The 26,435-nt window shown below is 41.2% G+C and overlaps 1 protein-coding gene and 1 long non-coding RNA gene across 6 annotated transcripts in view; one reads left to right on the top strand and one right to left on the bottom strand.

The window, feature by feature from the left end:
- Window positions 1-14,124, top strand: part of RSRC1 (arginine and serine rich coiled-coil 1) — a 174,681-nt gene extending 160,557 nt beyond the window's left edge. For all 5 annotated transcript variants that reach the window (XM_049803408.1, XM_049803406.1, XM_049803407.1 and 2 more), the window contains 3 exons: window positions 11,888-11,994; window positions 12,914-13,060; window positions 13,873-14,124. In XM_049803408.1, coding sequence (XP_049659365.1) covers window positions 11,888-11,994; window positions 12,914-13,060; window positions 13,873-13,965 — 347 coding nt within the window. In that variant the 3' untranslated portion in view covers window positions 13,966-14,124. The remainder of the gene's footprint in view (window positions 1-11,887; window positions 11,995-12,913; window positions 13,061-13,872) is intronic.
- A 4,938-nt stretch (window positions 14,125-19,062) lies between these two features.
- Window positions 19,063-26,234, bottom strand: LOC126039551 (uncharacterized). Its single transcript, XR_007506346.1, has 3 exons — window positions 26,172-26,234; window positions 25,505-25,665; window positions 19,063-19,211 (listed from the first exon to the last, which is right to left on the bottom strand). It is a non-coding gene; the product is annotated as an uncharacterized LOC126039551 (long non-coding RNA).
- Window positions 26,235-26,435: the final 201 nt, after the last annotated feature.

The raw sequence follows: 26,435 nt of genomic DNA, 5'->3' as shown, positions 1-26,435 counted from the left end.
AATGAATTAATTATTTGCAGTCAGAAGAGCCTTATCTTTTGGATTTAGACTACAGAAAATCCCACAGAAACATACGCATTTCCTCTAAGTTCATGTGTAAGTCATCACGCCGAATTTACAAGAAATACGTACGTTCAAAGCATCAAACATCTAAATATTTGCTAGTTATTATTTTTAAGGCTATATTCCCGTTCTCCAAAGTAATTGCAAGAAAGTTGTGTCGTTCGTTTTATTGAAGTATTTTTCTTCACTGGAAAAAGATAGGGTATTAAAGTCAAGGAAAAAATCCAGACACTCGGTAAACATGTAGGATGAGTGAAATACAGACTAAATTAATGACATTTAAGATGACATACATAATTATAACAGAGAGGTCAGGGTAGGTGGCAGCTTTCCCAAGTATATAGAGTGTCAGAAAAATCCCCACAGTACACATTTTAATTGAGTTATGTTTACTTTCCTTCACATTGAAGCATTAAGGTATTACCCCATTGCTGGGCCTGTGTTCCTATAATTTAACATGGCAAAATTCCCAGATCTACATTTTGACAGTAAAACCACATCATGCGTAGGCTCCCTCCAGCAATGAAATACCACTTTGTAGTTGTCTCCAAATCATCAATTTCTTTTCTGATTTAAACAAAAATACATTTAATACACGGGGTAAATAAATTTTACAAGGGCGAGGATGAATTGAGCGCTATTTTTGAAATGCGAGAAATGCGTGAAAAATGAAAGAAGCCAACAGATGCGACAGAAACAAACAAAACTATACAGCAAAGGGCAAATAAACGGTAAATAGAGTGCGCGGTGTCGAACGCTTAGTCCCGTCTGTCCCGAGCTCCAGACCTGCCCGAGCTGGGTCGGTGGCCAGTGCCGGGGCTTCCCTGGACAAGGGAGCAGGCGCGGAGGAAACCCCTTGCCCAAATAACCCACCGCACGCCCTTCCTTTGAAGATTTTTGCTGACTAAAACAAAAAAATTGAGTAGTACAGTCAGCCACTTAGGTTTTCTTGGGCTGGGGCTGGCTTAAAGGACTCGTGCCAACAGCAACAGAGAGCTGGAGGGACGCTTTACCCTGTCTCCGTCAGTACCCAGGCCTTTTTCCATCAGGAGAGAGGTCTTCGGGGGCTCCGGGTACTGGGACATGGGGAAAATTACTGTACTACACATATTCCCCAGAGGAGGAATTTATTCTAATTGTTTTCTCCAATAGCAATTGTAAGAAAAGGGGATTTTTCCCTTTTTTTTTTTTTCCAGTCTTTGATTTGCCTCCAGCCCATCCTAGTTTGCCAGCATCCCTCCCCATGCTTCTCCAGTTGCACTTAAATATAGCTCCGGGCGCATGCGTGGTGCGCGTGGGGTGAACGGACCCTGCGGCGATACCTAGGCTGGCTGCTGGTACGCGGGGTTGGTTCTACTTCCTTGGTAACGTTGTCTGCTGTGTAAAAAGGCACACGAAGGGAAAAAAGATCGTTTGTGTCCTGGGAAGGCTCCGTCCTCGAAGTGGGTGAAAGGGATTAGCTGAATTAGAGGTTTGGAGCAGAGAAATGCTCTTAAAGAATATAAAAAGAAAGGCTAACCAAATCTGAAATCCATTCCTGCTCTTCTTTATTTTGGCATCTCGTTTAGTGAGGTACTTGTTAGCGGAGAGGTTTGAGCCCGTGCGTTATCTCCGTGGCCCAATTCCGAGCTGCGTCTAGACGGGAGCGCGGTTGTGTGTGTGTGTGCAAATGCACATGTACCTTCATGCGCGCACACACCAACGCCGCACCTCTGCATTAAAACAAATCAACCGCTTGGAAATTAAGGGGAAAACCAGAATCGAGCATTATGACTTCTAAGTGGATGATTTTCCGCAGGTCTCTGCCTCAGTCAGTGTTGTTTCATTTTAGACAGTCTTTAGTTAATAGGAACTATTAATTATTTTATATTCTCATTATTCAATATGCAGATCTGTACTTTACTTGACTGTAGCTATTCAAACCTCATCTTAAAAGCAGCATTATGAATTTCTTCATGGGCTGTTCTGGGGGCTCATCACTACAGGATCACAACGTGTCACAAACATTAATGCTTTTATCCTCGCAACAGCCTGGTGAGGTGAGTATGATTAATTCTAGGGTTTTAAGAAGAGAGCAGAGACAGAATTATAACGGGGTTTCAGCTTTGGAGAACTTTAAAAGCAGAACATTGTCTTCAGCATACTTAATTTTGCATTTTATGTACCCAAACTCAGCTCCCGTTTACTTCAGTTGCCACGCGTGATTTGTGCGGTGCGTCAGCCTGGCCGGACCCTGTATTTCCCGCAGAAAACGGGCAGGGTGGTTACAGCTGTGCTGCGATTCTTCCTGTGAGATGCAGGAAAAGTCTGGTATTGGACACCGTTCTTGAGGGCACATTAACTGCAATTAACGCTACCAGCTCTCCCTCCATCCCCATCTCTTTTGCCGTGCATTTTCCCATTTGTGCAACGTGCCTGTTGCCTCCTGGCTTTTTCGTTTCCACTTGGCGTGGTTTCATCCCTACTTCAGGAGCTGCGGAGAGCTCCAGAGAAGGACGCCTGGTTCTGTTAAACCATCGTCTTCACCATCACCTGGAGCAGCAGCAACATTTAAAGTCAGGGGTTTAAGCCTGTAGATGTGCGTTGAACATAACAAACCGTGCAAAGTTGTGTATATTGAGCCTATCTTCAGTCTTTTGGGGCTGAAAAATAAGAAATATTGGTAAAGCAGAAGCAAACAGGATTTCCAAGCGTTATGGTTTGACTAAATGAGGGTGGATTTTGACTAGGAGGGCAAAAGCAGTAACTGAATTTTTAGAAGTCAAGTTTGCCAATAACTGGTGAATCAATGCCGTCTCATTGTGTCTTCCTAAACGGCTAGACTGAAATCTTCTGCAGGACACGAAGCGTGGGGTAGATAGGAGCACAGAAGATTTTTCACCCAAAACAGTTCAGGTTCAAGCAACTCAAAGCAGGATCTTTAAGCGGAAGGGGTTAGGCAGTCTTCACTACAAGTATTGTTATCAGGGCAGCATATAATCTATATATATAAAAAAGAAGTCTTAAGCAATGGCTTAACAGGGTCATCGATACAGATTTAGAATAATCTTTTGCAAGTGGGCTCTGCAAGACCTCGCAAAAACTTTGGCTAAGGTATTTTTGGTATCTCAAATTTTATTTTCTACCAAACTTGGGAGAAAAAATAGGAATGTCTTTGGCTAGAAGAACATTTGGGATTGGGGTATCATCGTAGGCCAAGGTAATCAGCCTGGGTGGCAACATTCCCGTTCTGGAAACAGCCTGCCTTGCTGCCTTCCTTTGGTTTGGGTCAGGTTTGCTTTGTGGGTTGGTTTTTTTTTCATGAAGCAAGTCTCTGAAAACTGTTTCAGGATTTGTAGTGTTACAAGTTGCATCAGAGGCAGATTGATAGAGTGGGGATAACGGAAAGAGTGTAAATTGCAAAATACATTCATTTATTCGGCCGCCTGCAGTTTACATATTACAGCCACATCCATATTCACGCCTCAACCTCTGCGCTACCTACTTCAAAGTGAGAAAGTATGTAGAAAGAGCGTCGTATTGATGGTTTTGCTGGATTATGTGTGTTTTGCTGCCCATGCTGTTTCGGGCAGCGTTTGTGCCAGCACCGAGACCGTTCAGTGCTTTGCTGGCTGCCGGCATCGTAAAGAAGCGAGTTAGAGCATCTCGGTGTGGAGCCCGTGTCTGTGTTCGCCAGAAAAAAGGGATGAATTAAGGAGCCTATGAAGCTAGGGGAGACTGTTCCTTTGGTTAAATTCAACAGAAATTGTATCCGTTTGCTTAAACCACAATCCCTTGTGTGGAGTCTTTTATTTTCTGTTAAAAAATGGGGTTTTGTTGATCTCTGTGGCCGTGCCAACATTACATGTGTACTTACTGCATGTCAGATGGGTGTTTATCTGAGAGACCGGAGTGAATCTATGGGATAAGCATGGCACTTAACTGAGAATTGTCTTGTTTATGCTGGCTAAGGCCTAGATGAAATGGGATTTTAAATACACGTATCATATTTTATTGGCGCTAGACAGATGTTTAGCTGGTGTGAATGGCATTATTTCATGTACTAGCTAAAGGCCTGGCCCAGGAAAGAAGCAGAAAAATAATTAAAAACAAACAAACAACAATTTGCTAATCTACATTTCATTTTTCCTTTAGCCACTTAAATTGTATTCAGTGTTTGAGGGCAACCAGAGGTGGTTGTAGCTGCTGTGCATTTCCCCTGATGTGTTACTGAGAATCAATATATGGACTGGAATAAAAGCATGGAAGTTACCGTCACTGACACCGAGCATCACGCTGGCACCGCGTGCCAGTGTGTGATACCATGGGACTGTTAAAATACACATATTAAATACCGCATCTTGGAAGGACTCTGTGGATGTTAGCACACGCTATAACATACAATAGGAAAAAACCCAAACCCTGGGCACATGCAATTGCCTATCTTCAGCTTTCAGCATCACTTTTTGAAGAGTAAACAAAAAATGGCCCATGCAAAAGCCTGAACACCTGCAAAGTTTCAGCCCTGCTGTCCTACATGTCGTACAGTGTGACTCATCCGCAGCCCAAGTTCAGCTACTAATCTTATTTCCACCGTGGCCTGCAATACACCCATTTTTTTTCCGTACATCCAGTGTGCAAGAACGTTTTACTGTTATTTCTGTACAGTTGAATCCCTGTATATAGTTGGGTGTGGCACGATACAGAAATACTTTTATTTATCTGAGTGTGTATAATAGATACGTGTATAGGTTTAACATAGACAAATTGTTATATATTATACGTATATGTAATATATACACTCGTTAGTTTGTACATACAATATAGAGGTTATTTGGGATGGAGATATATAAAAGATAGAAGAACCCAGTAATTGCCTTTAAGATCAGAGCACAAAGCATTACCTTGGATTTTACAAGGCCAGCGAGCAACAAAAGAGCAGTAATTTATGAGCTCAGCGTAAAAGAATAGCATAATTGCATTAAAAATTAATGCTAATGAACACTAAAATGGGGAAGGTGGTTATGATGAAAGTTTGTATTCATCTTCCCTGGTTTGAATGATGGCTAGTGGCTTGATTAATGGCTTAATTTCTATCAATTAGCGGGGAAAAATCTCCTACGAGACAAGGGTAAATTGAGCATTGAATTACATATCTTGCTTTTGTGTGCTGAGAAAAAAGAGCGGCGTATCTCTGATATTAGCCACAGTGACAAATGCGGTGTGCCCTGCTCCGGCTGCGCCGGCTCTCCCGGCGGGCTGCTGGCGTGCGGTTCTGGGGCGGTGGGGGGCGGCCGGCAGACGGCCAGCCAGCTCACCGGCCCCCCGAGCCCCCGCGCTGCCGGCCCCGGCCGTGGTTTCTTTCGCCCCCTCTACTCAGGGCAGGAAAATATTCGGCGATTTTAAGCGTGTTAGGCCTGGTTCCTGCCACTTTGCTACCCGAGTTTGACTTTTTCCCAGAATTTTTTCAAAAATACCCCCAAAAGGCCTCAAACTGCGAGTGAATGGAAGAACTAGCACGCGTGTGAGAAGCGCAAGGGTGGAGGTAACCTGTGTGCAGGTTAAATGCGTGGCTAGAGCAGAAATCCAAAGGTTCTTAAATTGCTTAAATTAAGTGTTCTTAAATTCAGAACTCGATCGCTAAAGTTTCCCGTCGTCTCTTCTGCTTGATTTTATACCAAATACTTCCATTCTTTTTCAAGAAAAAGCTATTAGTGTCCAGACTTGTTTTAAAATATTGTGAAAGCTAAGTTATCGTTATAATGCATTAAAATAGCAAATGGTAAGTGCTGCAGTACTCCCTCTAGTAAGTACTAGGGTACTTAGAACTTGCTATTTTAAGACATCACAACTGTAGCACCAGAGTACTTGCAATTAAGCTTGAAGAATGCAAATTAACAATACAAACTTTCTCTGGCCACGGTTGCTCATTTTGGAGTGCATTTTATTGTGCCTGCGACTTTGGCTGGAAGAAGTTATTTCTTTGGAGATCTCAACAGCTAGGAAATAGTGTGGCCAAGTGTTGAAACGGCGCTTCGACTCAGCTAAGGGGATCCGGAAGCGTTGGAGGCATCAAGCAGTTTTTATCGTGACTTAAAGTCGTTAGAGGGAAGAGGTAGTTTTGAAACTAATCCCCAACCCCCCTCCGGCACACGTCATCGGGCGCCCCGGCAGGGATGCTCGGTTCACAGCGTCTTCGGGGCTCAATCATCCGCAATTTTCCAAACGCCTCAGACAAAGGCGGGGATGCGGCCGGCGTTGTGCGTGGCGGTGCCTCCCTCTAATGGCCCCGCGGAGACCGGGCTGCTCACTGGGCTGCGAGGCGACCCGGGTGGCAAACCGGGGGTGAGGTGGCCTTCACATCCCTGGGGGGGGATCCCACCGCCTCCGAGGGTTTCACCTGGCTCGAGCCGGGCAGGGGGAGAAGGGCCTCGGAACACGAAAGCTGGCGGGAGCGGTTCGTTTCTTGGCCGATTCGCTCCAGTTTTCCCTAAGACGGTTGTACCGGGCTGGCGGGTTGCAGGAGGTCTCGCCTCTGAGGGTCTCGCCAGCCCCGAGGTGGCTGCTGAAGGCACCAGCGAGGTTCTCCGCGCAGCTCGGCCGGTGAGCCCGGGCACCCTCGCTCGGAGGCCGGGAATGGCGTCGGGACTTGAGGTCACGCTCCGCGAATACCTGCGGGCTCTGGCGTGTGCGCCTGGGTCGGGTTCTGGTACATAACCCCCGTTAGCCGTTGCTAATTGTCTCCTGCAGGGAGAAAAGATTTGAGGGGGGAGAAAAACTCCTAAAAAACAGAGCTCCGAGTTTTGTAAAGTCTAGAGGTGACAAAAATGAAGTGAATCCCACCCATCCTGCTGGATTTTCCCTCCTCCTCCTGGTGCTTTCATTTTGTTTAATAGAAATATTTCAGTGCACTGCGCTGTAGAAGACAGTATGTCTGAGAGCCGTGTAGATTTTTGTCTCTCCTGCTGCAAATTGTCTAGATTAAAACTTCATTTTCCTTTGAATATCTCAGTTTGTGCAGCTTAAGTAAAAATAGGCAGCAATTAAAAAGCACCGGGCATGTGAAAAACCACAGTTCTGTTGAAAAAACACACAGTTCTGTAATGCAGTTGTTACTGTATCCATGCAGTTGTATATGTACAGTTGTACAAAAATTGTACAGTATCACCTAAGCTAACCCTAAAGAAACTGGGATGAAGGGGCAAATAGTTTCCTCTCTAGTTTGTTTAGTCTGGTATCTATTTGTGTTTTCATCTTTTAATCCTCAACTCATAAACAAAAGAGCAGAAAAAATAGCAACTTTTTCCTGTAAGTATTTCAAAGCATATTACTTAAAATGTATTACATTTTAAATGGGTCAGTGAAATTAACCAGCTCTATCCCTTTAAATGTAAGTAGTAAAATATGAAGAAACATACATTCTGAGGAATATTTTAGGTGTATTATGTCATTGCTTTGATTCTTAAGTTAGACCCACTTGAAAGAAAACTCTTTAGGTGAGGGCACGGGTTCATTTTCATGGTCAGGATTATAGTTTAGCAATTAATCCAGTAAGCATTACAAATTTACGCCTAAAGATTATATGAGAATATTCAAAGTATGTTTTTATTTAATGGGTCATTCACAAGATATTAGTTGTTTAATGCATCTGTTTCAATGTTTGTTAAATTCCTAGAATGCTTCATGACCAGTTTTGTCTTTAAAAATAAGCAAAGAAATGGGAATATTTTATGTAGAGCTTGCAGGCAAGTTACTTTTTCTTTTATCCGATTCTCTGGTGTTTCTAATTATTGTGTGTGTGAAATTTTGGGGTGGCATCCGAAGGATTAATACACATTTTATTTCTAAAGTGACATTTCAAATTATGGTTAATACAGACGAATGCAATATGAAAATAGCAGCTATAAAAGATGTCTGTGTGTGTATATATATTGATATATATATGGGGAGATGTGAATAGATGTAAATATAGATGGGAAGTGTAAAATACCGAATCATCTCTGAAGGACAGCGTTCCCAGTTAAATCCTCCGTGGCCGGCGTAACTGGGGCAAAAATCCTTAGATTACTATAAAATTGCATTAACTACACGTTCCCCGACTAGCATCAGTTTTAGGGTAAGGGCCATTAATAGATTTGTTTTTAAGCCGGGGGGTGCACTGGGGGGGTTTGTGGGGCCGGGCTGGGTGCAGGCTGCCCCCCCCAGCTCCCCGCGGGGGGGTTCCCCCAGCCCCGCTGCTGCGCGGTATCGCCACGGCCGAGCGTCAGCGGGAAAGCGCTGGTGACAGGAACGGTAATTGTGACTGCTGCTAGAATCGCCTTTTCATAAAAAACAGCCTCTTTTTTTCGCTATAACATGGTAAAAAGACTTGCTGTGCAATGAGTTAGTATTGATTATTTTTTTTTTGTCTGTAGCCTCTTAGCTTTCTGACTCCATTATTTTTGATTTTACTATGAAATACATATCCTTTCTACTGACATCTGACAAACAACATATGGAAGTCGTTTTATCTACCAATAATGTGTTTGTCAAAAAAATCATACGCTAATGGGTTATGCTTCCTCCAGTCCATTTTCCCCAAGTTAATGTCACTGATGTAATTCTAAACATTTAGTGATTTTTGCCCCCTTAAGAATTTGTCATTCCCATAGGTTTGTATAAGATTCATGTAAGATACTGTAACAGGCTGGGAACTGACCGTAGGTTTTGTGAAATAAGAGTTGAGCAACTGATTTTAAATCTACGTTCACCTGCCTTTCTCTGATACCTGGTTTTAATACTGTCACTACCAGGTACACTTACCGCTCCTTTATTTACCTTCAGACCAGATGTACCCAAGAGCTTGATGAATCACGATTCCCTCTCCCTAGTAGGGCATTAGTATATTTGTTTTTATACTTCCTATGGGATCCTTAGGAATCTTTTTTAAAAAAGAAGACTTTAGCAGCAAGGCAACAGAACTTCTAAACACAAGCTTAGTTGTAAGCAAGTGATTTTTTTTTCCTTCTAAATTCAAAAGAATCAGGCTTAAAGATGTAGTCATGCACTTTGCTGTAGCGCAGCTCTTGTCCTCAGCCTTGCCAGAGTGGAAGCTTTACTGAGGCTCCACAAAACCCTCCCAGGGGCGCGTGGCCGGGCGTGCGAGGAACCGGCGTGTCTCGGACCATGTCCCCCCCTGGTTACCACCCTCTCTCCAGCTGAGGACAGCCTTGCTTCCCCGGCAGGTTTTGGCACACTGTTTCCCACAGTGGTGCAAACCTCGTGCTTGGCTTCAGTGAAGTTATTAAAACAACAGTCAGGTAGGAGTTCACCGGCTGAAGCAGTCAGAGCGCTGCAAGCAGTTATCCAGACTCAGCAATCGGTGGATTTGACTTTCTGCACCTTCAGCATATGCAGAAATACTTAGCGTGTTCCTGATTTTTCTGTTCATCGTATCTATAGAGACTAAACAATATTCCCAAATACTTTTTAAGCAACAGGGCAGGTTCTTGTTCGCTGCTTGAAAAGTTACAGCTCTTCCTATCTTTTGTCTGCCTTACCTATTTTATAAATACTGCTCACAGCAAAAACTCTCTGCTACTCCCTGATGCGGTGCCTCGACCATTTCAGGCTGGCCCCAATGTACTGTGTATAAAGCAAATGGTATTCATAAGTAAGTAAGATGAAGACAAATTGGTTAAAATTTTAAACGAAAGCATGCAGTTAGAAGAATGAATTCGAGGTTTGCTTGTCACCGCAGTAAGGAAGATTGACTGAGCTGTAAATCTGAAGAAGCAGAAAATGAAACACAGTAAAGCAAATATTTTTGTGTCAGATGTATCCTAACGAACAAGCCATACTACCCAGGACTGAAAACAAAACAGTTTTGCGGTACAACCTGTTGGTAAAAAAATGAGGTTGTTAATTTAGTGTGTGCACATCCATCCCAGGAATATTTCTGAGCTGCCATTAGTTTATTTGCTTAAGGGAAGCTCCGCTTACTTGTCATTAATAGATTGAAATGTGTTTGCAGTGGTTAGTCATTGCGAAAGGATGCAAGTTACATTTATTTTTTTTCTTGCACAAAATAGTATTTTGCAGTCTATGCGTATATCTAGATGAATTTGGATTTAGAATTTTGTATACAGGGAAAGAATTTGGTACTTCTGAGTTTCTGAATAATTCTGCAAGCAGTTTTGGTCTGCAAGCACTTTTCCTGACTTTAAATATACTTTGGTTTCTTTAGAACAATAAATGTCATCTTTTATACATATATATGTAGGTAATACGAATATATAATTACAATTACTCTTTTATTTAGATTTGGGTTTATATAGTGTTTAAAGGATTCTTGTGTATTTATGAAATATTTGATCAAACTTCAGGTACCTGAAAAAATAGCACTGTTCTATCCTAGGTTGCTTTTTCTTCATCTTTTTGGCAATCTCCTTTTTACTTTGTCACTCAAGACCACAATTCCGTGACTTGTGAGCTCACCTCCTCGGTACCAGATCACTCAGCCACACAGAGGCACGGTTAGACACAGTTGCACTTCCAAGCTATCCAGAAAAAGAGTCAGAGTTTGTGCTGCGAATTGTTAGCAGACAGCTGGCCTCTGAACTCTGGCTGGTGCAGATACACCTGCTCTGACATCAAGCCCACCAGTACAAAACCTTTTAAAAACAAATTTGAGCTCGAAGAGAGTTTGCACCAGCTCAGCCTGTGCATGATGTTGCTGCCGCATTGTAAGTCTGGCAGCAAACTTTCGGAGACGATGTCCTGTTTTGTTAGACTGTGGCACAAGCTTTCACCTTCCAAGTGAGCTGGTTTAATCGCTTAGCTTTTGGCAAAGGGAGTAATGCCAGACTGCACAAGGGGCACGGGGGAGAGAGAAGTCGGACCATCCCATTGGCAACTTAGATTAACGTAGCCTTAATATGAAACTTCACTGTCATCCATCAGTAGTTTCATTTTTAAAAAGAAGTATATCTTGCATTATGAATGCTCTTCACTTCCTACCATTCTAATCTATCCAGAAGATTGTCTGGTTGAGCACTGGAAGAACCAGCAAAGCCTACCTGACAGCACCTCAGCTACGTGTTTAGTGTAGCTCATACCAAGGTTGGCAGGAGCTGCTCTTCTTTATCGGAACGTCACTGGGAGCTGCATTCACTTCGTCAAAATAAAATCTCAGCCTGGGATTCAAAAGTATCTTGTGAAATACAAGTGCACTGTAAGACCCCACAGTACAGTAAAGAAGCAATTTTGCTCATTTGATTAAACAGCTGCAATTTTGTCACCTGAGCACACAATATTTAGTGTGTATGTTAGGTTATTACCAGATTCCAAGATATTTTGTTTTGTCAAATTCACCTAATGATATAACTCTTAATGCCAAACTAATCACTTAGCTTGTCATGAGGAGAACACAGGTGATGGCACATCTTTCGGGACATCGGCAGCTGAAGCCAAATTCACCTCCATACAAGCAGAAGTAGTTTCACTGCAACATACAGGTGGTACCCCACTGAGTTGTCTGCACTGTCCCCGAATCCTTACTTCTCCAGGAAATCCTCATGCCATAAATCTAGCAGTTATCCTGCAAGGACATCTCTAGCAAATTCTTAAGTTAGCATCTTGAATGATATCATACGTTGAACAATAATGGCCAACTCGCTGTTGTTATTTTTACTAAAAGAGAGACTTTTTCTTTGTAACAGAGTATTTTAGGCTGCATTACAAGTTGGGTTGGGTTTTTTTTTTCCTGCTATGTACTGTTGTAAAATATATTCAAGACATTGCTTAGACACGGCATTTATCATAGGCTTACACTAATGTATACTGACATTACACCTTCTCTTTGTAGACCAAGCCACCCTACTAGAGCAAGTGAAACGAGTAAAAGAAATTGAAGCTATTGAAAGTGACTCCTTTGTTCCACAGACATTCAGATCAAGTAAAGAAGTCAAAAAGGTAAGTTTTCAATATCCTTTCTTGGTGCGTAATCCTTTCAAAGTCAGGCGGAAGCTGCGCTATTAATACAGTTTCCACTGATGAAAAAGCATCAATGTTGACAATCTTAAATCCCACCAACGACTCTCCTATGTTCTTGGTGTGGTGTTCAAAGAAGAATACATTTAAATGTGTAAGAATTTCAATGAAATCAACTGTTTTGACAGTATATTCTACCTATGCTGAGCAACTCCAATTTTTAAAAATTCTTTTAAAACCACGAAGAATTTTTTTTAGGAAAAGCAGAAGAATTAAATCCAAGAGTAATCAGGCATTTACACTGTAATTAAAGGTAGAGGGCACTATTTTTAATTCTGCTTAACTGAAGCCAGACTTTAAGACTATATTTACTCCCTGAAACAGAACAGCATTATTTTCAGACAGCTTTCTGAACACTGAACGGGAGACATCCAGGTTTCCAAATTTTACCTGCGTTCTGGCTGCCAAGTCTTCTAGGGAACTTGGACACTTTTGTCTCTGGAAGTATGCAAGCAAAGGTTTTGTTCAGTTTTTCCACCTGACAGTGAGGTGTTCTGAATTATCAGTTTGTTTCCCCAAGAACATGCATTTTCTTGCCTTTTCAGAAGTCTCTGAGAAGTTAATGCAGCTTCTTCAGAAAGTGATCCAAAACCCCAAAGCTAAAGTTTTGCAAGCTCTCTCATTGCCTTTGGCAATACCTTTTTTTTTTTTCACTTCATGTGTTTAGTCTGGACCTTAGTCCATGTCCAGTGTGTCCTGCTAAGCACGCTGAGAGGGATTTGCATGAGGATTCTTTCGTGGGCACGTGTTGCAATGGGAGGAAAGTGGAGCGCTCAGTTAAGATACTGCCATGTTTGGGAGTTTGAGGATAAAATATTCAGATGTGTTTCCTTCTTTTTAGACAGTAGAGCCTACTGAACTACAATATGAACCTGTAACTATGGGAGCAGGAACTGCTGATGCATCTGCTCCTGAAAAAGAACCACCACCTGCCAATATTCCTACTGCCATCAAATATCAAGATGATAATTCTTTAGCACATCCAAATGTAAGTGTGCCCGTATTTACTTTCTCTTTAGAACAAGACAGCCGGTTGAATGAGAGCAGGTTCATGTGACCTAACAACCATTTTGCTGTGCAGCTCATCAAATAATCTGTGTTCTGAAGACCATTAGCTAATGGGCCACTCACTGGCTCAAAAAGGGTCACACTCCTTGCATCATCCAACAGAGAATAATTACTAAAGAAGAAGTTCACCAGTGATGTGTTTTTAGAGTTACAAACAAATTTTATAACAAAGTAGCATACTAATTTAATGCAGGGGAATTTGAGATCCTATTCGTATAAAAATCCCTGTTCAAAAAAAATTCAGGAAAAATTGCTTTTGGTTTGTTTAGTGGGAAACCTGGTGGAAGACTCAGAATTTGCCCACCTTGCCAAATCGTACAGCTTTAAATACATGTCAAACTTATGATAATTTTAAATCATTGTGGCTAAACTTATGCAAATTCCTTTGTGAGCACTTGTAAGTAGAAATAGGAGTACTTACCGTAGAGTTTTTTTGAGAATTAGCAAGTTAAAAATAAATAAACTAATGCAAGTTCTGTAAAAGAACATTGCTAACAAAGATCAAGACCCGTACAATATGACAAAGTTGCTGTTTCAGGAGGAGACCGAAACTGAAATGTCTTGGCTTTCCAATTATTAAAAGTCTCTACCTTTGTATTTTAACACCCCTACGCAGCTGGGCTTTTTCTTTGGCCACTGAAATAGTCACCACATATTTCAACAGATTATAACAAATAAAGAGGAAGTTAATGAGTTGTGCCTGCTTTTCTTCCTCTCTCCCTTGTCTGTCAGCTGTTTATCGAGAAGGCGGAAGCAGAAGAGAAGTGGTTTCAGAGGCTGATTGCTCTTCGACAAGAAAGGCTGATGGGCAGTCCGGTGGCCTGAGCGAACTGCTGTGACCATCGCATACCAGTTCTCCATGAATGCTAAGAAATCCTACCATTAAATTGTTTTATTTTTCTTTTTTGAGGGGATTTTAATACTCGGTATGAGTTGCACAGAGAATAAATATTTCATCTGAATAAACAAGAATGTTCTATCCTCCATTTTTCTCCTGAACTTATTGCTGGGTGACTTGTATCGCTGAGCTACCTGCCGTAGATGGGAAGGCTATCAGAGCAGTGTAATTTTCATTTTTTGTACTGAATTCCTCTGGGGTGCAAAAAACCTGACAGCCCAAGGAGACTTAATTTTATATCTCCCAATCAAAAAAATATATATTACCATGTAGCAGTTTAAAGATAAATGTAAAAATAAGACTGTCAAAGTTCAGATTTACCAGCGCTCAGACAGTAGGAGCACAAGCGATACCACCCACGGCCGTTACATCTGCTGCAGCTGGAGGAGGATTCAGTGCAAAGGATATCGCTGTTCTCTCTTCTTCCCTCCATTCTGTGTTGCAGGAGCAGCTTTTGAATCCCGAACATCTGTGGACCGTCTCCTTGCTGAGGGGCTCTTCTAAATTGATGTGTTCGTCTGCCTGCTCCAGCCTTAGCCTGGTTCCTCACTTCTGGTGGGCTTGAGTGGAAAGAAATGTTTTACATTTCCTCAAACGCCTATCCACTACTGTTAGCACCTGGGAGTAGATGTAAGGAAAAACTTAGGTTACCCTTTTAAAGAAAATTATAAAGTTTTCAGCAGGTTTCAAGAAATATTATTTTCTGACCAATTTTAAGCACATTAAAATGTTCAATAATCTGGAAAAGACAGCTTTCTTTGAACTCTTAATGGGAAATAATATAAATATTATTATGCGTAATGGTACAGAACTTTGTCGAACAAGACTAATGGCATTCCTATTTCTGTATAGAGTTATTGTTTTCAGGCTATGAAGCTTCCATTTGTCCAGGTGTGACTTTAAATAATGAAAGATTAGTCCTATTTGAACATATCAAATTTAGCCTGAGTATACTTAAAAAAAAAATCTGTCCATCATCCAACTAAATGCCAGAGATCAACCAAATAAAACACAAAAGTATTTCTTCTGAGGTATCTAGCAAATCTGTGAGAAAACTATTACATCAGTAGAAGACTAAACTGAGCCCTCCCACCTCTGGACATACCTCACTGGAAATTACCTGTATCAGCTTTCCTGCGTGAGTGAAAAAATTCATAAGGCTTTTTTTCAGTGTTATTTTTCCTAGTTCTCAGATCTGTGGTGGAAAAAAAAATGGAGGATGATTCTGGAAATGTACTTTGGTTGTCTTTTTTTTAGATCACTGATGTAAAAGGAAAATCTATTAAATTTGCATTCTAACACATTTTTCTTTTTCATTATGAACAGTGTTAGTTTTACGTGGTCCTGCATTAAAATGGCTATCTGTGTTTGAAGACTACCTTGTCTGCAACAAAAAATGGGGAAAAAAAATTGTTTCCCTTGTTTCATTTCAGTATTTTCAAATGGTAAATATTTGTCATTGTTCTGTCTCCTAATCTCCTTCTGTTTCTTTCATAGTAAATAAAAACTACTTGATCTCCATGTAAGGTACAGGTGTAAATTCCTCTTTTTCACACATTATGTTGGATTATTTTGGTATTTTTATTGGATACAAACCAATTCCTTTTATGTAATATGTAACCCTATAAGATATTAAAAAATTCAACAAACTGGTCTGTTATAAGTAAGAATTAGTGGTAGTAATAGGGCATACCTGCTATTGCTCATCAATCAACAACTAAATTTGTCCAGCAAGTCCATGCTGGACGAGAATTGTGAGCAAGATCCGTAAAGAAAATGGAAATAGCATTTAGATAATCTGAACTGAATAGAAATACATACCGAAATATGCCAAACATAAGTTGAAACACAGAGCAAATCATTATAGAGTTTATTTTTATAGTTCCAGTTGCAGATTAGCGATCAGCATAACCAATAAATGATTTCTCAGAACTCTGTAGTTTTCATAAAATACGTGACTTGTTTATTGCCCCGGTGCCTCTGTGGAGACAGTTTCTTGAAGAAGAGTTTTTTTCTGTTTTAGGCCCTATATGCTGTCACCCTATCTCAATTCCTACTTTGAACAGTCATTATGCATACTTGAAGTTTATGAAGTTACTGGGTTTGGGAGATGAAGGAATTGTCAGGATGGAGTTTTTATCTAGATACCATCTGTTACAAATTAGGAAACTTGCTGTCCTTGTTGTTACAAACCTGCGATTCACGCAATACAGATTCCTAAAGATGCCTACAGCAAGTCAGTGATGCTCAAGTGTGTGTCCTGGAGGTGAGAGATCACGTGCAGCTGACTAGCGATCTTAGCAGTGCCAGATGTTGTGTCTTGCAAGTGAATTTTGATCTTATTGTGGATAGCTCGTTGGATATGGCTAGGCTGGATGTTCAAAACGCCGATTATCAAGATGTGAGTGGCCTTTTGCATGATTCATGATTCACTGCCAGGGCGGCTCAGTGCTTTCCGAAGCTGAGCCTTATCGAAGGGTCGCTGAATCAGTGCTCTGCCTTGCCGAGAACCTGCCATCGCTGATTCCGCAGCTTAAGCCTTCAGCAAAAATAGATGCTGTTCCACTGCATTTGCCCCTGTAGAGTAAAATAAAGGTTGTATGAGGCCAACCCATAGGGTTGTAAGTGTAAATGTTTAGACTGCAGCACTCTTGATTCAAGTTCTGTAAACTATTTCCTTATTTTGCTTTTACTTGAATAGCATCCTGTGATACTCATTTTCCTGTCAAAGGTAGGCAGGTATTTGAGTATCAGAAATAACATACAGAAGGCGGCAGCAACATCACAAATAAACTTCACTTCACTCTGTAACCAGCTATGCTCAACTAAAGAGAATTTTGACAAACTTACTGCTTAAAATTATTCTACAAGTTTGGGACACATTATAAATGGGTTGTAGTCAAATACATGTGCACTCCACCATTCCGTGTGTGGGGCCTTTTTGCTTGCGGTAAAGATAGCATGTGTTGCCTAATCAGCCAGATACAAATTTAATTAACTATGTCGTAATGTGGACATGAAACCCCTATCAGTGTGTGCAAATTAATCACCACTAACCTGGAAAAATGCACTGCTGACTCTCAATCCACGCTTCTCCTGATCCAAAAAAGAGTGACACCTTTCAACATTAATCCTACTTTCTTAGTTACTTTGCTTCTAAGGTCTTCTGATGGTCTCATATTTAGCATTTAGGAATCTTGCCTATGGAAAGTTTTTGTTGTTGCTGTTCTGTCTTCCACTTTTTCAGTGCTCCTGGTGAAAGGGAATGGATTCCTGGTTAAGAAAGGGAAAGAAAGAGCTGTTTGTTAGTTATCCAACTAAAACACAAGACTTTTAGCTGTGTTTTGCAGTCTGTAGAGACAGCAGTGACATGGTTTTGTCATTCAAGACTCATGACAGGGCGTCTCTGATACAATCGGCTCTAACACAAAGTTCCTTCTAATGCCAAACTACCTTAAATCTGACTCAGGCGAATGGCGTGTAGGAGTGAAAAGATAATGCTGTAACTTGAGCCATTCAGAGTTCTGGTAGTCAGCAAAGACCTCTACCCCTAGAAATTACATTAGCAAACTCATTTCACTTAGCCTGCTGAACAGCCACCATCAATTAAAATCAAACCAGGCTGATTTTGATCTGATAACTTTTAGGTAAAATGTTCACTAGCCTTTTCTGATTTCTTGAGTCATCCAGCATCTCCGCAACTATTTTTTATTATGACAATTGCTTGAAAAGGAGCTGTGTTTAGTTTTAAAATTATTATTATTATTATTGTTATTGTTATTATTACTGTTGTTATTGCAACATTTTAGAACGACTTTTGCTACTAAAAGAATGGTATCTAAGAAAACACTGCCAACCCAAGAGATCAAATTTTGCTGCTTCTGCTTCAGTTGCTCTGATATGCACAGGACTGGATGATCCTGAAGGCCATTTTCCCATCAGTAACCCAAAACCAACCTTCTCAATGATTACAGTTTTCCATTTGTCACATTACAAGAAGGAAGTTATTTTTAGTGGAGATCCTTGAACTCTAGAAACCTGTTTCAGGAGAGATCAGCTTGAACCCATGACTTAATCCACATACGACTCAGGGCCGCGGCAACTCTTCAGCTTGCAGCAGTAATAAAAAGCAATGCTATAAGTATTCTTACTCCAGAATTTAAAATATTCACCATATGTAATTTTGACTTTGTACAGCATTGCCTAATTTCTTTTTTCCTGACCATTCCCTCCCCTCATCTCCCTCCTTTGCTAAGGCCTAGGAAAAAAGAGTGGCAGTGGCTGGGCCGGATTACGTGACGCTGGGGAGCAAGACTTAGACACTGAGTCACTCTGGAATTGTCGCTCCAGGGTGAGATGTGACACGATATGTCTACTCTTTCTGGAAGGAAGCAGGAGTTGAAGCTGAGCCCAGAGAGTGGAGGAGGGAGCTCAGTGCTAACACCAGCGCTGAGCTGTGCTTCATTTCCAGCCGGGCTCCCCCCCATCGAGGTGTGCACCTCGTCAATTGGAAATGGTTATGCCACCATTAAAACTCAGGTGAAAATGAAGATCGCTGCTTGGCTATTGTTTTGCTTCTTCAGAAATACGATATAGACTGGGGCTGCATGGTTGCAGGGATAGTAATGACATGAGAAGCCTTTTGGCCCTTGGGCAGCATTTTTGAACGCACTATTTTGAAAAGGCTGTAGTTTAAAAGGTGTCGTCTCTGCTGAGCTGCCATGGTAAAAATCTCATTCCCACTAGATGTCTCTGCCGTCCCAGAGCAGTTGTCACACTGAACATCAGTGGCTGTCTAGAAAGGCCATAGAAATGAGATGAATGTAGTCTGAATTTGCCTTTTTACTTCCTAACCAGAGCTGGACTCAGGGCAACAAGACAGAGCAGTTTGTCTCAGAGTTTCCTGTTGCCTTACAATCTACATCTTTTCAAATAAAAATACTGCTGGAAAAGGTAAGATCCAAATATTTACTGTCTGTGTGGCGCAGTCCCCAGGTGAGTTGATAGGAAGGAAAAGTGGACTCCCCTTCCCTCCTCAACAAAATTGGCTGCCCAAGGGCGTGCTGCCCCTCGCTCACCAGCACAGCCATGACGGGAGGGATGGGCACCTTCTTCTGGACGCTGCAGGTCTTCACATCTCTGGAGGCAGCAGCTGGATTTCCATGTTACAGTTCTGAAAAGAAGGCATAAACAAATCTCATTAACTATTATTAATGGAAACCGCTAACATTTGTAAAAAATGTCAAACTGCTTTTTTGGGTACCTTTTCAGTGAATTTCAGAGGGGTTTTTTAATAAATTATTGTCGTCTTATTTCAGTATTCATACAAGTTACAGAGCTGGGCAACTATGTGAATTGAATATATATATTTAAATAAAATATTAATGTAAATGTTATTACACGTCTACCTCTAGTTGCTTGCAGTAGAATGATGCTTTTATCTGACATTTACGAACAATTTATAACAAACCGCTTTTGCAAAAGACTCTGCACTGGGCCAACGTTACAGACGGAATGTAATCAGCTTTGTAACAACGTTGTCAAAAGGCCACTTCCACTAAAAATACGCGTAAGCCTCTGGAAATTGCACTGCATTTTTAAGCCTTCCTGTAAAAGAACTTAACTGTAAGAAGTAAAGATACCTCATTTATGCCAATACATTTTAAATGTAAATAGTAACTGCTGATCCTTACAGAACTGACTGGGGATTGAGCACTGATTGTCTGAGTCCTCTCAAATTACCTTCAACCTTGCTTCTGACATTGCTCGGCAGTACATGGAAACGCACGGCACAGAACTGATCAGAGCCCCCAACTGCTCTGTTACTAGTTTTTTGCAAAATAGTTCAGGAGAAGGACCTAGTTTTAATACACTGTGCTGGTTCTCAATAGTTAGGTAAACAGAGCTAAACATTTTCCTAGGCTTTTGGAAGTAAGGGGTTGCAACAAATGTAATTAAAAAGTAATTGTGTAATAAAAGCTGGGATTTTTTTTCTTTAGGTGAACAGTGAAAACTCTTCTTGACAATTAAAACTGACAATTAATTCTTGCCTTACCTGCAGAACTAGTCACACTCTGAGCTGTCTAAACTTGATGTTGCGATGACTTGTGCATTTAACATTCTTGTTTTCTACAGGACTAATTTAAATATGGATTTAATAATGTCTGCTCAACGAGCAAGATTTGTTTTTAGTTTTAGAGACAAACAGCCTAAGGCAGGCAAGACCTTTCGAATTAGTTCAATTACTTGAACAAACACAGTACTGTCCGAACTGTGGTCACAAATTTTAAACAGTGGAGAAATCTGGCTTCACCTGGTACAAACCACTTGAAACAGGAAAGCTTGTTTTTTAGTTTCCTATGGAAATTGGCTTTTGCAGGCGCTGGGTAAATCAAGCAGCTCTTGCTGCCGAGCTGATTTATAGCCCTGGGTGTGTGTTGCTATACATTTTGCATTTTTCTTTGTCTGACTGTACAGCTTGAGGCCATGGCCAAATTCTGAGCTCAATTTTGGCAATCTTCACCATTAACCTGATAAAGATTTTGCCCCGGGAATACATTTGCTGCATTTATTCCTGGTGCCAGCCGTTTGTTACTCTCTCTCCCTGTTTGTAAGAGAAATGCCCCCAGTGGGCAGCCCAATAGAACAGGGTCTCTTCTCTTGGTGCACTGGTTTGTTGTAGAGGCGTCAGTCATGTCCCGCACGTAGTGCTGTAGCCAGATGCATTGCTGAAGGAAGCATCAAAGCAAGTGCCAAGTGGCTTTGCCCCAATCATCAGGAAAAAAAAACCCCACCTCTTGGATGCCATGGTGTTGACACTAGAGTATGATTTTTTTTCTCTCCCTTCAAGTGACAGAGAGAAGTTGCTAGGATTTAAGAAATAAATACATCATCTCAGGGAAGACTGTTCAAGTTCAGCATCTTCAGCATGTATTTTTTGGTCGTTTGGCCATTGGGAATGGCAAAATGAGATAGCTGCAAATTACTGAAGTAACTCAGGAACAAAACTCTCTCTGCTCCCTAATACTTTAACGTGCGCTGCCAAAGTTTTTATAAATCAATAGTTACTGTACATGATGGCACTGTAGCCCATTTAAACAAATATTATTTTTGGATCAAATCCTGGAATCAATTATAAACGCTCCCACTGGGGCCAGGTCTTGACTGTTTTTTGGTATGTTGTTTTTATAAGAATGAGAGTATGTATATTTATATGCCTCAGTTTTCATTCTGCTAAACAAAAACAAGAACAGAAGATAATGGGAAAGGTTGCAAAATTAGGGCTGATTAAAAGAAGTGCTGTTTCATGTGATGAAGAATTAAACTCAATAATTCATTGCTACAAGAAGTAATTAAAGCCAAAAACTTAGAAACTCTCAAATGGATTATTGCTTGTATAGATGATTCGAAAAGTAACATCCAAATACTTTTAGAAAGAAACAAAAGCTTATCCTGCAGGTCTTGGAAATGCATTTGTATTACAACGATGAGACAGGCCAAGGGCAGGCTGTGTCACACACCGCTGTCAGGCACTTCCCAGTAGTTTCTTACAAAACATCTAGCCCAGGTAACTCGTAAATAAGACACTGGACACCACGCAGACTTACAAGGTAATCCAATCTGGCAATTCCTACATTGCCTAAATTGGTATTTTGTAAACAGCTATTAAATAAGTAAACTAAATAAAATATTGATTTTTTTTTTAAAGGGAGCAGATCGCTCACGTTTCTGTGAATCTAACAGAATATACTTCACCAGTTCTTTCAGCTGCCTCAAAGAAACACAAAAAATCTCATTCTTTTACTTCACTAAAGCCTTACAGATGTGGAAGACTTCAAATATACTCGACACGACATGAGGATCTCTCTTGCAGTCTAAATGATATTTGTTGCCCTGACAACGGCACGCAAGCATTATTTATTAGTTCATACATTATTGATAATCCTCTAATTTGTGTGTGATGGGAGGAAGTTGGTCTGCGAGTAAGTTATAAATGGAAGGTTATCAACAACTTGTAGAAGTCGGTGACAATTCTATATATAGCTAGTCCCAGCGCACGCTCTGCTGATGCCACAAAACATGTTTCTTACCCGCCAGTGGTGCAAGTACAGGGTTAGGAGTCTCCTGCAGCCATGAGTTTCTACTGCAGTCGATGTATAACGGTCTGGTTGGGTATTTTTTTATCAACTTCAAAGACAGAACAGTAGATTTTAAGGATATTTCCTAACTATAGGAAACTCTTTTGCAGAGTCCAAAGAGAGTCTCAGAGCATACACAGAAATGTTTTCCGTCACACGTTCTTGGGTGGGAGAATGGAAAATCTTGGAATAACAGTAAAAGACAGAACTCTCTCCCTATAAAAAGCAGGAATTAATCTTCCTCAGTTTGCATCTTACATAAAACATGGTTCAACTTACCTGCTTAACACTGACAACATACTTCTGAAGAGGTATTCTATGTTTCACCAGAGACAAGAACAAAAACACCTCTGGTCAACACCGAGAGATAGTTTTACTTCTGTCTTGTTCCATTTACTTCATAAGAGCAATTACCCCACTTTTAAACCATCTGACGTTTCATCAGTGTCAGACCCGGCATCTTTGAGCACCAATGAAGAGACTGAGAGGATGTCTCATGATCCAGATTAGATTTCAACAGAAAAGTCTCCTGATAATGAACTAAGGAGCATTTATTCTTTCTTTTTCTTTGGTGTCTTCTTTGTATATGCAAACCGGGTATTTCTTTTTAATGTTACTTTTTAATTTTGATATGTATTTATTTTCAAAACAAGGGAACCTTGTAATTTAGTTATATAATTACGTATTTTAAAATCTAGCTAGCACTATTGTCCTTTGCTGTACAATCTTAAAAATGGGTTCTGGCTCTCATTCTCACAAACCAGTTGCTGGCTGGCACTTTGCCTATTTAAACATGTATGCAGGAATGCAATTTTCACCTCCAAGTGTTAAGCATCCCTATTGGTTAAAAATAATCCCCGTAGAGAAACTATAGCTGATGACTACCCAGATATAAAGGCAAAAATATTCCTGTATTTCTCAGAAACTGCACTAAATGTTTTCCACATATTTCAGTACATTTTACATAGCTGTGCTATTCTAAATAAGTTGATCACAATCAGGATCTTTTTTCAGCGCCACTATAATTGATTTGTACTCTGGATGGAACAGAAAACATAAGCCAAAGTGAATAGCTGTGGAAAAGAGCCACTCAGCATGAAGAGTTAAGCTGAACAGAAGTGTTAGTAGAAAATGTTTGGGGCAGGAACCTAAACACCTATCTTTGGAATCAAGAGAGAACAGAGGATTATAAATACCAACAAAACGTCAATATGGCAAAATGACCTTTTGTTCTAGATGAATATGTTCAACAAAGCTCTGAAGTCTGAATCAGATTTAAATAGTCATATCACCAAAATGAATAAGAATTAAGAAGGTAAATTAATTCCTAAGGGAAATCACTGTAGATCTCATTAGTTCAGGAACAAGATACCTTAAAACTTTTAATTAAAGATAATATTTACTGCAAATGAATAAGAGTTGGCAGGTTTCAGCAGAAACCATAATCTCATTTATGCAAAGTTTTCTTATATTAAGGCAGACATCATTAATCTCATTGGAGATGCCCTCCAGACTGACAGTGCTGTAGCACCGAGGTGATTTCTTACAGAAGTCTTTTTATCTACACAAAAGAAATCTAACTCAAGCAGACACAAACCATAAGAAGGCCTGAGCAATTAGAGATATCACTCTGTGCAAATAGAGTACTGACTTTATCATGTTAGTGAGCCTCTCATAATGAGCTCACTTCTAACGGGGCCCATCTTCCCACTAGCAGCCAAAAAATTAACAGTAACTGGAACTCATATTGCTTAGTTATCTGCACAGTAATCCAGCTCTGGATCTCCTCTGACTTGGAAAGAAATTTCATCATTTGGAGTTGGAGTCCACATAAAATTAAATAGCAAACTGTCAATGATATGATGTACTCTGAACAGCTGTTGGAAAGCTCCATGTTTCTGTTTCATTGTTTTACAGAAGAGGTTTCTTTTTACAAGGCTGAATTCATACAAAGGCTACACGGTGCTAACTGAACTTGTAGTCTGGTTTGTATTTGTGTTCAGAAACTGTAAATAAATTCTGTAAAAAAATACCTAGTTAGGTTTTGGTAGAAGGCTGCAAACAAGTTAACCATACCGAAACAAACATTTTGAGAAGATAAAGCTCCAGGACGATAAGAATTTGCAGGATTTTGTATTTGATGCGCTAATTATGTTAAAGAAAATTCACCTTGCTGGCTTGTAGCAAGTAGTAAGTGAACATTTTAGCACACTATGTCATGGATATTAATGAACTGCTATAATAGCAAAACCCAAAGTGATCCAGGGCACCTGTCTATGAATCAAAATATAATGACAAGTGATTAATAAATGAGCACTGTATATGACCTAATCACTATGGTAAAGCTACTGCTTGTTGTGTTTCTAGTATGAATACACCCTAGCTTCAGAGGAGTTTTAGCAAGCTTTAAAATCTGCGGATTGAAAGACTAACTACAGTGCAGAGGATGATATTACTATAACGTTTGTAATATTTTTGTGTGTGGATTGAAACAAAGCTTGAATTCTGTCTCTGAGCAATAAAAAAGTTCTTTGATAACATCATAACTGGCACAAGATTTCGTTATAAAAAGCCCCAGAGCGGCAGAGTTCACTTCCATGACTACTGCCTGATTTGTTTTATTTGCTAATCTTTCATCAGAAATGTACAAACAGTTCACAGACTTCACCTGGATAATCAATGGGTAACCCTTTTTCTGTCATGCTTCCCTGCCCACCAGTCAGTCAGTATAAACGTTTTCACTGTAACAACCGCTCAAACTTGGAGTGCATCTTAAGGCTGCAATATCACCACTTGCTAGGATCTAAAGAGAAGTCTACATCAGTAGACAGCAAAATCAATGCTCACCCGATTACTGATATTTTTCAGAAATATTGCAGGCTCAGTTCATTCATCTTTTATGGCGGTTTTCCACTTTGGGCCAAATACCAGCAGAGCTGCTTCTGTGGCTTGATGGATCTTAGTGGAACAAAGGATCTACTTTCATAAATACTCTGATGCTCTCTAATCCCACCTGGTTATCCGGGGCGCATTTTCTGTCTTTCCCGTAAAAGCTGGGATATTGAAAGAAATGTGAGGAGAGGGGGGAAGAGCCTTCACCTGCCTCTCGACAGCAGATGCAAGAGAGGAAACAACCCCCAGGCTCACAGCTGTGAGAAACTTTGCCGTATAGGTATAGACCAGGAGAATTTTTCCAAACGCATGAACATTCTTCTCCACAATTCTCCCATTTTATGAAGAATGAAGGTGAGATTCCTATACCTCTGCTTTTTTCAAACTGTCCTCCTTCAGAAGGCTGTTTATATGTAACCACAGTTCTTATACGCACCTCTGCATGTTCACAACCACTCTGCTCTTCAGCAAACCTAGATAGCTCTCCCCGTGTATTTGCTCCATTCTTTTACTGAAATCTTCCTTTCACGACCATGCCCAGCGACAGGGCTCGCTGAGGGGTTTCTCCTTTACAGCCGGCCACGGGACTGCTTCTTCCTGCCAAGAAGACAAAGGGCTCTTTTTCCCTTTCCGTTTAACCAGTAATCCTAACCATTCTTGCTCCCAAAGCCGGTACAGTTAAGCAATACAGAATGAACTGCTGGCCAGAAGGTAACTACCGTAAAGCCTCAGAAATCGAATATGCCTTCTGAGTGCTTAGCGGGTGTGGAGCGAAAGGATCCTCATCCACAGACGGCTGCGATAGCCACCCGCAGTCCGAGCAGCAACTGCGGCCGAATACTCTTCCTCCACCCCTTCCTCAGTTTTCCCCTCATTGCTATATTTTGCTGGAAGAGCTATCTATGGCTGCTTTTAGCACAGGCCGTAGATGCTTTCCACTGAGGTGCCACCGCTCAGGCAAGCTCCTGCTTCCCAGCCGCCTGCAAAGGGGACTCGGCCCGCCTCGCACACCCCGGTCGCTTTATTTTACTGCCACCTACCGGAAAAAACCCACAATTATTTTTAAAATTGCCAACCGCAGGGCAAGCGGCCTGAGCACCGACCCGCAAACGCCTGACGGGAGCTGAGGTGAAGGCCGGGCCTGCTCCCCGCCGGGGCCTGCACACCCCTCCCCGAAGCCGGGCCGGGCCGGATCGGGGGCCTCGCCGGGCAAAAACAGGGCTTTCGGGAGAGGCAGCCCGAAAGAGAGGCGTGGGGAGGAGCGGCGTGGGGCCCCACGCGTGGGGCTGCTCCCCGCGGGGAACCGCGCCGGGACCCGGCCCGAACCTTCTGGAGCGGGGCCGCTCGGCGGGCGCCGCCGGTTGCCA

Source organism: Accipiter gentilis, chromosome 6, assembly GCF_929443795.1.
Source record: "Accipiter gentilis chromosome 6, bAccGen1.1, whole genome shotgun sequence".
Classification (NCBI taxonomy): Eukaryota; Metazoa; Chordata; class Aves; order Accipitriformes; family Accipitridae; genus Astur; species Astur gentilis.
The sequence above is the reverse complement of the archived record's forward strand: the minus strand, read 5'-3'. Positions and strand labels throughout refer to the sequence as shown.